This window comes from Amblyomma mixtum, chromosome 3, assembly GCF_055824585.1.
Source record: "Amblyomma mixtum isolate Tamu chromosome 3, ASM5582458v1, whole genome shotgun sequence".
NCBI lineage: Eukaryota > Metazoa > Arthropoda > Arachnida > Ixodida > Ixodidae > Amblyomma > Amblyomma mixtum.
The window spans coordinates 151,928,833-151,941,549 of record NC_143014.1 but is presented as its reverse complement, the minus strand read 5'-3'; the positions used below and the strand labels follow the sequence as shown (position 1 = coordinate 151,941,549).

The 12,717-nt window shown below is 44.8% G+C and overlaps 1 protein-coding gene across 2 annotated transcripts in view; it reads right to left on the bottom strand.

Moving 5' to 3' along the window:
• Positions 1-1,035: 1,035 nt before the first annotated feature.
• Positions 1,036-12,717, bottom strand: part of LOC149352374 (ornithine decarboxylase-like) — a 29,591-nt gene continuing 17,909 nt past the window's right edge. For both annotated transcript variants that reach the window (XM_089577149.1, XM_089577150.1), the window contains exons 7-9: positions 6,452-6,605; positions 6,157-6,260; positions 1,036-1,680 (exon numbers count right to left, since the gene is read on the bottom strand). In XM_089577149.1, coding sequence (XP_089433275.1) covers positions 1,354-1,680; positions 6,157-6,260; positions 6,452-6,605 — 585 coding nt within the window. In that variant the 3' untranslated portion in view covers positions 1,036-1,353. The remainder of the gene's footprint in view (positions 1,681-6,156; positions 6,261-6,451; positions 6,606-12,717) is intronic.

Below are 12,717 nucleotides of genomic sequence, written 5' to 3'. Positions count from 1 at the left end.
TTGTACGGTATTTTATCTTTATTATGCTTTCTATCTATTTAAAATAATTACTGAGCTACCGCCACATGGGCCATTATGATAGTCAGGAATGCGTGCGCTAATCAAGAACGCAGCGCTGTTACATAAGGTTAATGAGTATCACCTGTGTTCTCAGTCAGACAAAAACAGCTGCGCACTTTAGACGTACTTTACGTCTAGTAGCCTTCATACGTATAGTTGGGTGGCAGTGGGCGTTACATGGTCGGAACAGTGGCTGATCGCTCGTCTTACGTTGCGTCGCACGATGCGCTTTGCTGGCGTAACTACTTTAAAGCTACGTAAAAGCCTGCAGACCACAGGGGTTTATTCCTGAGCCTTGCAGTAGGAAACTTAAGGCACGCTAAAGCTTGAATGGTAGGAAGGAATGAGGAGTCGTTCTGCTGGTTCTCCAAAGATTTGACGCTTTAGATGAGCTAGAACACGGCTAAATTGGAAGCCTTGTGGTCTGGGGACTTTCTACTAAGGCTTTACATGACGTCAGGGTTGGCGCTATGAAAGAATGGCTTAAGGAAACCGCTCGATACTTCATCGACACTTCCTGACGAGAGTATTCTCGGCTGTAAGTTGATGGGATTTAGCATTTATCCGAGGCACGAGGGGCTTTGTATCTAACTACACTGAGCATCAGTTTATGCTGAAGCAATATTTTTTTATTATTGTTGCCTTAGCTTCATTTGCTACGAGTGATGACCATAAAAATGTTGGAAATGTTGGTTTGTAAAGGTATAAAGCCGCAGCGTCATATAGGACTATGCGTGTTATGGGAGGCTAATAGCGGATGAAGTTTCTCAGTGGTGGTGCAAAGAAATAATTTTTTAAAATAAATTTAGGCAGTTCTTTTGCCGCAAATATAAAAAAAAATCTGTTAGTGGTTTCCCATGCTCCTGGCGGCAGCCCTGGTTGTAGTACGACGAAAGAGTGGTTACGCGGTCTATGCGCTGGGAGGAATAAGTTTTTTATTGGCAAACTAGCGTTACAGAAAAGACGTTCGAATATATACAAAGTCGCGCATATATTGTTTAGCTCTTGTCGCAGGTTAAGATGAAAAAAAAGGACGGCGTTGTATGCATCATATAGATGAGTTTACACAGGCATAGGTAGATAGTGTCGGTTTGTGATTATTGGTACATTATGCGAAGGATGACAAAAACAGACGACATAGAATATGCAAAGCATTAATACATAACAAACTTTTTGATAGATGTTGTGCAGTATTGGTTCACATCTCCCCACACATACATTCAACCATACATGCTTTGCAATGTTGGTACATCTCTCGAGGGCATGACTCGTACGAAGCCTTGTTGTCGCTTCCTAAGCCTTGTGCGAGAGACCATTTCTCATGCGATGCCACTTGACGGCCTGCTGCAAGTGGCCGTAGCCAGACCGAACGACCATGGCGTCGATGGTTCGTCGGACGTGCGGAGCGATCCTTGCCGTCGCAATGTAATGCACTTCCGGCATGGGAAAGCCGTTGAACCCGCAGCACAGCACCAGCGTGTAGGCGCCCATGTTGTCCATGAGCAGCCACTCGTCTACGCAAACCTCGAAGAAGGGCACCTTGCTCAGCACGCAGTCCATGGGGTTACACGTGGCCCCCCATAGAGTTGTCAGCACATTTTGTGGCCTGTCGTAAGGAGCCTGCAATATGACAGACGACAAAGATATGACAGACGACACAGTATTTGCCATGACACGAAAAAGGAAAGAACACAAGCAACTCAGCTGGTAAGGAATCACTCTCCAGCTCTGCGTCAAAAGCTTACAAGTTTATACGAAATACTACGCGGTTAATGTATTGTTCCCGTGCGTCTCTCCGGCAACTGACGCTCAGATGCAGGCCTGCATACTCCATAATATGAAAGTTACGAATGTTAAATCCCAAAGCTGCGCCCGCGCAGAAGGCTTTTACTTGAGTCATGGTAATTCAGCAGACGCGGGGAAATGTTAACCGCTCATTTGGAACCCTTCCCTCCTCTTACAACCACGGTCTACGGCAAGCTACCCGACGGCTGACAAAACGAAGGCTTCAAAAGGCATGCTGCAACTCGATCGCAGTCATACCTGATAAAGGAACCGAGGTGATTCTGAAACGTCGTGCGTTATTTCAGTGCTTGGTTGGTGTTCTTTTTTAACTTAAGTTAAGTCCTTTTGTCAACCAAACAGACCTCTGTCGAATGTTTCCTTTTGAAACTATGAAAAGTTCATTAGATCATTAGTCGTGTTTTTTCTTCTTCTTCTCAACTCTTCTAACCCCGAAAAAGGCTTCCAAACAGAGACTTTAGAAGCAAGAGTCTAGACTATCGGCAATGTTGCTGCTCCCTTCGCTTCTCCTTTCTTAGCAAGTCTTGGAGGAATGTTTACTCCAGCCATTATGGAATGCCTGCACTTTGCTAATTGTTAGATTGATTTCAAAGCGAGCTAGAGTGTGCTTTCTATGACCATGAGTGATACTGTATGCAGGTTTTGTTTGCACTGCTGATCACTTTCGTATTCAGCTTCATTGATTTTCGTAGGTGATCTGAATAAGTCGCCCTAGCAGGGCTGCATTCCATACAACACTCTTTTTGTCATCCACATTCACTCAAGATTAATGAATTGCGCTGCAAGCTTTTCACCCTTCCACAATAGTTTCACTGCAGCCAGTAGTACAATAAGGGGACACCTCTATGAATGGCTGGCTCACAACTGGGATTTTTATACTTGAGATACACGTTTTCTCAAGCAGAAAGCAGACCTCATAAAGTGATATACAAGGGGGATTATTTTTAACGTTTACTGATTTTGATTTGAAGAACTAACAGAGTAATTAGAGGAATTGATTGAAGTCATCTAATGAATTACAGGCATTTGTATTTTAGTGGGCAAGCTTACATTGCGCCACTGATGGCCATCAAGACTGAAGATGAGCCCGGTTTTTAAATCTTTTCTGATCGGATATGGAGTTTGAAATATCGGACGTCAGAAATACACGTTATAAAGCTCGTTGAGTGGCTTTCCCGAATTGTATATTTAGGAATTTGCGTAGTTCACATTTTTATGCATCAAATACAGAAGCCGTTAGTGTATTTGGTGATATAGAATACGTGAACTCAATTTCGGCGACGGTACCATGCATAGCGACGCCAGTTTATAATCTTGCATTGTGGCAAACCGAACTGAAGGAGCTTTCAAACGCGTATTTTTTACTCTAATATATGGAACCATATTGGCGATTAAAGGAATTTAAAACTTAGTTCACTTTCAATGTGGATGGCCTTCAATTTCGCCATACATTCTTGCTCCCTCAGATAAAAAAAAAAGATGATTAGTAAATTTCGGTTAATTATCGTCTGGTTATTGAGCTCTATCGAACATATAAGGTCCGTCTTGCTCTACAATCCACGTGCACAAACCACACCGATGTTTGTGTTGCGATTTTTAAAATATAAATCTGTAAAGGCTAAAAACAATATCACCCGTTACGTGATCACGGCAACATTTAACGACCCTCCCGAAATCAGGGCCCTTAGCTGCGTATCGTAAAAAATTTCCAGGCATGCGAATACTTTAGCATAATGCCGCCTGATATTATTTGTGGAGCATTTCATTTTTTTTGCAGGGATGACGTAGTAGCCATTCACATAAACTGCATGCACGAGAAGGCCAGTGATCCCAAATGGTGAAATTACTCTGAAACCTTTCCAGAGGTCGTCAGACCTGGGCCCGCTATTTGCAGAGAGAGCGAAAGAGAAAACAAATGTATCCGAAGAAAAAGCGGAGACGTCGGCATAAGATCGCAGCTTCGTGGGTTGTCCAGATGGGTCAGAGTATCGTCAAAGGCCTGTATGCATGTGGTGTGCGTTTTTCGAACAAACACATAGTATGCGGAGTGCTGGTACGTCGAGCTGGCCGAAATCGAAGCCTGCTCGTCGGGCGAGGTGCGCGTGGCACTGAGTAAATACAATGCCGAATCGTATCTTATGTAGGAAAGGTGTGGCAGCATAACGTCGGTAAAGGAAACATGTTCGAACTGTTTGCTTTTCCAACTGGCCTGATGTCGCGCAGCGCACAGCATTTGAAAGCGTGAGGTTGGTATGCGGTGTGAAGATTGGGCGTTTAAAATAATTTTGAATCAATTTAGATATCGTGTCGGTAGGAGAATTTCGACGCAGACAACACGGCCTAGAATTCGCTGCTTTGTAACTGGGTGGCCGGTGTCTTTTGCAAAGGAATGCAGTTCAGCACCATCGAGAGCTAGAAGATAACAGCTCTCTCAGCCAAGTGTCTGCAGCTACAGTTTCGAGTCGAACAATGTAATTTCTGAAAAAGGAGGTCCTTGAGAGATAGAGTGAAGTGCCTCTTATCATCTCAAGTTCCTCAGCCATTGACGTTATCTCATGGCATACAGCTCACTGCCGCCCACGCACTTAACATGAGCGCTTGACCGCATGACTTGCACTGACATTAGAACCTCTAAACGCTGGCCACTGCATAGTGAAGCGTTGACAACGTTTCACGATGTGTTTACGGCGTCTGGCGATAGCAGGTGCCCTGCTGCCACCCTAGCATTGTTTCAGACCCAGCGGCAGAGGCCTAGTGGTACTAACGTCAGCGGAAGCCACGCTCTAGAGCTTGCCTGTTAAGCGTGAGGGCGGTGGTACGTAGTACCAACGTTAAGGGACGTGGTGTGTCGTTAAAACGAAAGTCACAGTTCACGAAAAGGGTGTCGATAAGTCTTGTATGGAATTGGCACGCTGAATTGACATAAACTCTGAAAGTGAGTTGTCTCAAGCCTGCGGTTGCTATCGTTGTGTTCTAGTGAATTCCCAACATAAACAGCCACACTGCAGGTTTTTGGTGTCGCGCACGGTGATAGGATTGAAAGGCTGGCAGGAGTCAGACCTGGTGCTATAAAGGACTCGTTGTACGTAAGGGCTACGAGATACTTCTGCTGGAAGGTGTATACGGAAGCAATGACAGAATTTGGTTGGGAAGTACAGTAAGCAGCAGCCGTAGAAAGCTGGTATTTCGTGTGCGTATATATAGAGATCAGACAAGCACTTACATCGTGGTTTCTGGCTTGGATAATGTTCAGCCCAACCCTAACAGCCTCCCCATATCTGCAGGGACCGACCAAGGCCAGTCTCCGGCCGGAACGTCAAGAAATGTACAGTGCTTTTCTTCGAGTGCATGTATGTATGTATGTATATATATATACACGCAAAAAATATATGAAGACGTTTGTAGCTTAGAACAATTTAATGACGTTTGGGCCGTGGGAGCGGTTTTCGTCGGTCTTCGTCGTTTTTTTTCCGTCGAAGGCTGGTCCCGCGGCCGAAACGTCAATAAATTGTTCTGAGCTACAAACGTCTTCATATATTTTTTTGCGTGTATATATATATATATATATATATATATATATATATATATATATATATATATATAGAGAGAGAGAGAGAGAGAGAGAGAGAGCTCAATAGCAAGAGCAACAAAGGTAATATTAAAGTGTTACACCTAAATGTTGGCTCAGGTTTATCAGGAGATCACTTTGAAAGTGCGGCCTTAGTTCTGTGCCACAAACTCATAAAAGCTGGCGACATGAGTCAAAGACACATCATAACATTCGCACGTTCATGCAAGGCCATTTCAAGAAATAAAAATACTCGTAGCCTTTTTTTGATGTATAAGGCCCGTTCTGTATTATCAACAGCACATGGTAATTTACCATTGCATTAAAAAAAAGACTTGCTTATTTTAACATACTTCTAGTATAGTTATCACATTCCGATTCTGCGGTAATTTGTCTAGAGCCTAGCTTCCTAAACTATCCTGCACTTGCACAGAGTTCTTTCTGTTGTTCAATGTCGACATTAATTAATCTGACCGAACCAGCCTTAAATTGTCTTTATGAATTACACATTCAACAGGTGCGTTTAGGCTCCAGCTAGGCAAAGAGTGGACATTTTGCTTAGAGAGGTGGTCCATGCCGTACTGACAGTTGCTATTGAATCTAATGTCTGTTTTTTACCTCTACAGGTTTACTAGTAGTATAGCTCAGAAGTGAATTTAGAACACCGTACAGATACCGAACGTACATGCAGTTAGAGCAAATATTTGCGAAGCAAGAAAACTTACCTCGAGCGGGCGGTAGCTGATGTCCATGAATGGGTACAAGTCACGGGGTATGCAGTTGTATTTGCTTTCATTGATGTATATGTTTTCATGGCTGTGCACCATTCCTGAACAAGAAAGCCCACACAGGAACAAAAATCAGAAACAAATTGCGTCACACTTATATTTGAAATGCCTTAGAAACATGAAAGATTTTGTCACTCGGTTAAATTATTGCGGTTAATCAAAATAAACTTGTCCGCAGAAGGTAGCGCGTGTAGATAGTTTTTTTTCAAGTTCTATAAACAAATAAACTGACCATCAATAAGGATCTCCTTCGTTTTCTTGCCGACCACTTTTGTCACCAAGGTATAGGCAGATGTGACGAAGAACTGGCCCGGCTCACCGATGATCTCAACTCCAGATGAAGCAGGAAAGTGTTCGTTGAGAGAAGATCGGACAGCTTCGCACACCTTTAATAACCCGGCGATATAAAGGAAATGTTAGTGATGATATGCGGTGATGGCTGTGCTCGCTGTGGTGATGGCAGTAAGAAAGATGATAGCAACGGCACTGATCATTTATTGCGCGTGCACAGATTTCGACAAAAGTTTAAAGCTCAGGGGGTTAGCTGCTAAGTCGGGTAGTGGGGCTCTTGTAGCATACGTCGAAGTCGCACCCACTGGAACGGAAAGGACCAAACATCTTCTTACCTTCTGTAGATTGGGAACGCTGGGGATGCATTACTAGCCACGCGCTGTTGCTTAGAAGCGAACCCCCTGTGCTATGAACTCTAAACATAGGATATACGTGGGCAGGCTGTCTTGTAAAGCCCAGAAGACATGCTGCACATCGCTGCATCTTTCTCTTAAACTAATAAAGGTTTTAGCGCATCGCGCACTACCATACACAAAGATAGCAGAAGTACTTTCGGTTGGAAGAGGAAGCACACGAAAGACGTTGATGTGTTCAGTGAAACGAAGGATAGAGACCAAAATTCAGTAGAGCGTGATTTAAAAATGGAGGAGGTCATGTGACTAGATTTGGTTTACGTGGGTAAATACATTGTGATTTTAAAGATAACGGCAGCAATAGTTCACAACTTTCCCTGGAAAATGCGTGACAACTTTGCACTGACGCAGCGAAAAGTATGGCAGCAATTGTGGCCGAAGAAAAAGAAGAGACATCACGGGCATTTTGCCATCGAAAGTGGGAAACTGATTTTAACAAGTAGACGCAATAAGTTGAATCCAACAATTAAGAGCAAGGGGAAGAACACGTGCGTTCGAGAGAGAAGGCACCTGTGAGAGAACCGGAAGAAATCAGCGAAATATGTAAGTTCCATAACAGCTTGAACGGGGCACCTCTAAAACATAAATGTCCGAAACACAAATTAAAGACGATTATAAATCTGTGAGGCATACGAGTAGCGCCAGAAGCAAAATAAACGTTTCTACGACGAAGCTTATCCGTTGCGTGTCCTTGAGCGGGCGTTTACGTTTCAGCGCCCCGGTAAAGTCGAGATACTGTATACACCTTTGTATTTTGATTACACCTCTCACCAAGGCAGTTCGTATAACGTGTGCAAGGTGGCCGGCGGAAAGTTAGGTGAACAGAAGGAAACGGGTCTGAGTGGTCAGTGTGACAGGTGCTTCTGCACGAACAAAGAATGGAAGCTTTAACGAGGTTTCTGAATATTTTTTGATTATCGACAGAAAATTTTTGGCAAGCATTTGTCATGCAGTACTTCACTCCGGGAAGTTAATCATGCTGCGAAAAATGATGGCTTGTTGTTGCAGCTTATCTGTATGGCAGGCGTTCAAAATAACAACTACGGTGCTTTAAGATGAGACGTGCGACCTGGTACGCGTTGCGAGTTAATCGAGCCTTGTTACATCCCCACAATGTGTGCGCTATGGCGACATAATTGGAGTTTTCATGAAAGATACCACCGATGTGCCAACAACACTTTGAATACTTGAAGCCAGTAAAGTACTCCGGAAGAGAGAAAGGGAAAAGAGGTCATTGAAAAGCGGAAAGTCGCAGTAACTTTAACAGCACATCTTGCTGGGCTAGTTGCTGGAGCACTGTCTAACAAAAGGTAAAAACAGTGCTAAATTTAACACAAACCACACAGAAAAACGGGCAGGACAGCGCCCGTCCTGTCCGTCTTTCTGTGTGGTTTGTGTTAAATTTAGCGTTGTTTTTACCTTTTGTTAGACATCGCGGTAACTTTCTCGCAGGATTGGGGTGGGAGTGGTGGCAGAAAAAAAATTCTCCGCCAACACTGCCTCAGTGTTCGACTTTAGAGCGTTAGCAACGGGAGCTTCAGGTGTTTACATCGGTGTGCTCAGCAAACGTGCAGAGGACCAAATCCAAGCATCCTTGCGGAAACATCCCTTCTGAGACAAAAGTAGCGCCATCTACCTCATGAATTTTGCCTACTATTGCGATTCCCAGCCACCTTCGCTATATCCGGTATATTTCCTCGTTATATCAGTTCATAAATTTTATAAACATGTGCATCACAACGTGACGAATCATTTCACACCATCCGGAACATCCTACGTCAAACGGTTCAGCCGTAATGGGCGTCTGAAGGTCCTCGGAATGCATGGTTTGGGGCAGAAAGGTAGTCGTTGTGAATCCCACACATAATTTTGGCTTTATCTTAATTAGTAATTTTATCCTGAGGAACATGCCAAGTCATTTGACACCACTTCAAACATTCTGCGTCAAGCGGTTGACCCCCAGATTTTATGCAAATGGTGTTCCCGGCGTGGGGGGGGGGGGGGGGGGTAGGGGGGGGGGGGAGGAGGGCGTCCCACGTTGATGGCCGCTATACTGGCACATATATGATAGATCGAAAGTATAAGTATCAATTGAGGCACTACGCGCCCACTGTTGCTATGTGATATAGTGTTGTCGCATGGTTACTGCGGTCATTGCAGACAGACGCGTCCTTGACAAACGTTAGTAAGAGCTAACGCTGTTAAAAGAAAGGCAGTCGGGAGGAGAAAGGTGAGACTCGTGTGGAGGGTATGGCTGACAGTGACATCCCGCTGCGACATGCAGAACCGCAGTGGAAGTCTAGCTGATGTCGCGAGGCTAGGCCTATCCCTGTCAAAGAGTCCAGAAGGCCCCGGAACGCTTGCGTGAGGACGCAAGAGCGGCCGCACGGAAATAGAACGTCCCAGCCGTCTGTACACAGTGAAGAGGAGGTTTCTTTCTTTACCGCACACGGCGCATTCATAGACGAAGTGCTGGAGTGTTCCGACAGCACAGGGAGTATGCAGGGGGCGAAGCACGCCCATGACAGTGCAGTCCCCCTGCCGGAGCCGAGCAGCTGACTATGAGATGCAGAACGCGATTACATTACTCTTCCGGAAGGACTCCTTTGATGAGCTGTGATTTATACAGTAGGAAAAATAAATTCGTTTGATTGCAAGTGTAAACTTTTATATTAGATGCTGTTTCACTTCCCGGAATCACGCATTTTAATCGAAATTTAGCCGTCAAAACTAGAAAGGCGGAAAAAATCACGTAGGACACTCGCATTTCGAGAAGAGATAGAGGGTGCATAAAGATTTTTAGCTCAGGAATAAAAAGTTGGTCTCACTGTTTTTCTAAATGTCTCTATTATTCATATGACGGTTCTGGGTCTATGGCTGGTCTGAATAAGAGGGTAAACACAAGGGATCGGTGATGGGACGAAGAATAAGCAAGACTCTTTTTTGATGCCTTTCACCGGACTTGTACCGACAGCGTAGATGCGGAGAGAAGGACGCATATTTTTTTCTGGCAATCACATGACGCTCGTCGCACTGCGAACCCCGTGTTTTGTCGCGGAAGGAACAAAAGAAAAAGCCAACGTGATGTTACAAGGAGAGTGAAGCTTCTTTCTTTTGTTAAAAGAAAAAGGAACGTACTTGGTGTATTTCGGCTTCAATGAAACACTGAGAAAAACCCAATCTAAAAGTTGGATTTTGACCATCACGCCATCAAGCAGACGGTGGAAGTGGTCACAGGAAAAGTGAAATTATGAAGATGGTTGGCAGTAAGGCACGCGCTGGGTAAGCTGGCTGCTCCATTTAAAAACAAGAAGAGTTAAACGGAACAAGAAGAGAAGTCATGGGCAAGGGTGTTCTGAATGTTTTTTGTTTTGGTGTTGTACCACTTTTGGCCGCTAATAATTTTGGCTGTTGGAATCATTGGAAACTAAAACAGCGCTAAAAAAAAAACGACGTGGATGGCACTTTCTCCAAGCTACAAAGAAATTTCTTCATGGTTTTGTTCCTCATTCCAAGTTATTAACAGTCGGTTCCATGTTTGTACCAATTTCCGTCAACATACATCGACTAGAAGGATTTTTTGTTTTGCGCGGAAAAAGCTGCAAAATGAGGCGAGTGTTGCGCGCACCCCCTTTCTGTCCTGATGACACCTTGCTGCTGAACTCGCAGGCGCTCCACGGTACCATTCCTGGTCGTGCCGGCCTCAGTACATGACAGGTAAGAACTGCAGAAGCGATTACGTAAGGCTGCTTCGGCAATGTAAAAAGAAAAAACGATCGGTCGCTATTAGAAGCTTACATGGACACTGATATTGCTGTAGCCCAATTGAGTGGAGTGCCTCTCATTGCCCCCTTTTTTTTTTGTTGGAATATGAAATTTTACGCCCGAAGACCGAACACAGTGCCCTAAAGCGGGCTGCATTCAGTAACGACTATATACTCGTACAGGCTTTTGAGTGAGACTGAGCGCTCATGTCGGGATAAGAGGCAGACATATCGGTAACAGCCCTGAGAGCCTAGCCTGTGCTGAGGTAGCTTAGAAAGCACTCGAAGCCAGTGGTCCCATTTCTTTGAAGGACACTTCTCGAGTGGCACAGTGAGACTTGCGTTACGTTACCGGCTTTTAGGTGCTTGTTTTGTGCGCCTTTTTGTGCCTACACGATGCATTACGAGAAAAACCTGCATCTCACTTCTCTATTGTCGATGTTTCAAAATCTTATTCCCTGTTATAGATTGTTAAAAGAAAACGGAATGACGTCAAAGGTTCACTCATGGTGCAAGCTTGCACTGAATGGGGAAGCCGATGAAAGGATGCATGAAGCGTTCAGCTCGTTCATAGATTAGGTTTACTGTAACTGACGCAATAGGCATCGCAAGTGTGCCGTCCAAAGAACATGGCAAAAGCAAACAATGCGAGCGGAAGGCAGGTTGCGTGGCAGTACCAGTTAAATCCCTAAGCATTTGAGTTTCCTGGAGAAGTGTGTGAGTGAAGGGTCATCATCGTCAGATATAGAATACTCAAAGTTATGGTCGCATGTTATGCAAGGAGGTATTCCAAGCGGCGATCAGAAGCCTCGTTCCGTATTCGCAAAGAAGCTCGAAATCTGCCGCGATGTTGCGATATCCGAACCGACAACAGAAGCACAAGACGCGCATCGGGCCGCGCATGGCTAGGTGGACTGATGCGGGGCGGAGCGAGTTTCCCCTTACTGACGATTGGAACGCAGGATCTAGATGCAGATCGTAGTTTGAAGTTAAGCATTTCTGATAGTAGGGTAAAAAAAGAAAAGAACCTGCTCCGGATCGCCGATAGCAATTCGCCTTGTTTGCGCAAAGGAGTCAAAACACGCGGCGTTTGGACTGATGTGAACACTTGTTCAGCGCACGCCAAACGTGCGTACGACAACACGACCGTCCACCGTCCAGTGAGCAAATTAAAATGGACAACTTGTGTTGAAGGAAACTGGTACACAGGGTGCTTCCGACGTGTCGAGGCTCATGCGGCAGCGCCGCACGAAGTACACAGGTTAAGAACGGGTAATAGCGTCAGGGAAGAAATTCCACCGCCCATAGTTGCCCTCTTGAGCATTCAGCGATGTCAGTGTTACCATACATACACAAGCAATTAGAGGGATTCGGGACAAGTGCTTCCAGTTCCCTTGGCTTCCACCCTGTGGCGCATAGCTTTGAACATTAAAAATGGCGCGTTGATATCGTCTATGACGTAACAAAGAAAGATAATGACTGTGGCGACCACTGAAGCTCTATAGGCCGGTAGCATTAGCGAAACCGGCTTGGCGCTGTCCTGATTTCCTGGTAATGAACCAACACACTGATGATCCCGATGTCAAAACACGTAATCCCGGCCGCTACACTGCATTCATCCGCATGTAGGGTGTAGGGCTATGAATCAATGTAGTTTTTTGCAAATGTCTATATACCTGTGCAAAAAAAAAAAAAGACGCTCCTTGGGAGTCATTCATATCGCTGGATGGTCTGCGGCGTGTACATCTGGCAAGCATGGTGAAAAATGTAGCGTGAGCTCCCTACACGTTTTTGCAGCAGCTCAAATAGCCCCTGTTTTGACTAATTTGTGTTAAGGCTAATAAGGTCTGTATATTTCAACGGTCTTCGCTCGACTCTTGCTTGCATGGGATAACTACGTTTTTTCTTTTTTTTATTGCACCTGTCAGGTACAAAGAGCAGCTCCCTTAGGTTCCTATTTAATGATTCTACTGCTTACGCTACGGCTAAAGTGCCATTTTTTTAGCTATCTTTAGTTCACCTGTCTTGAA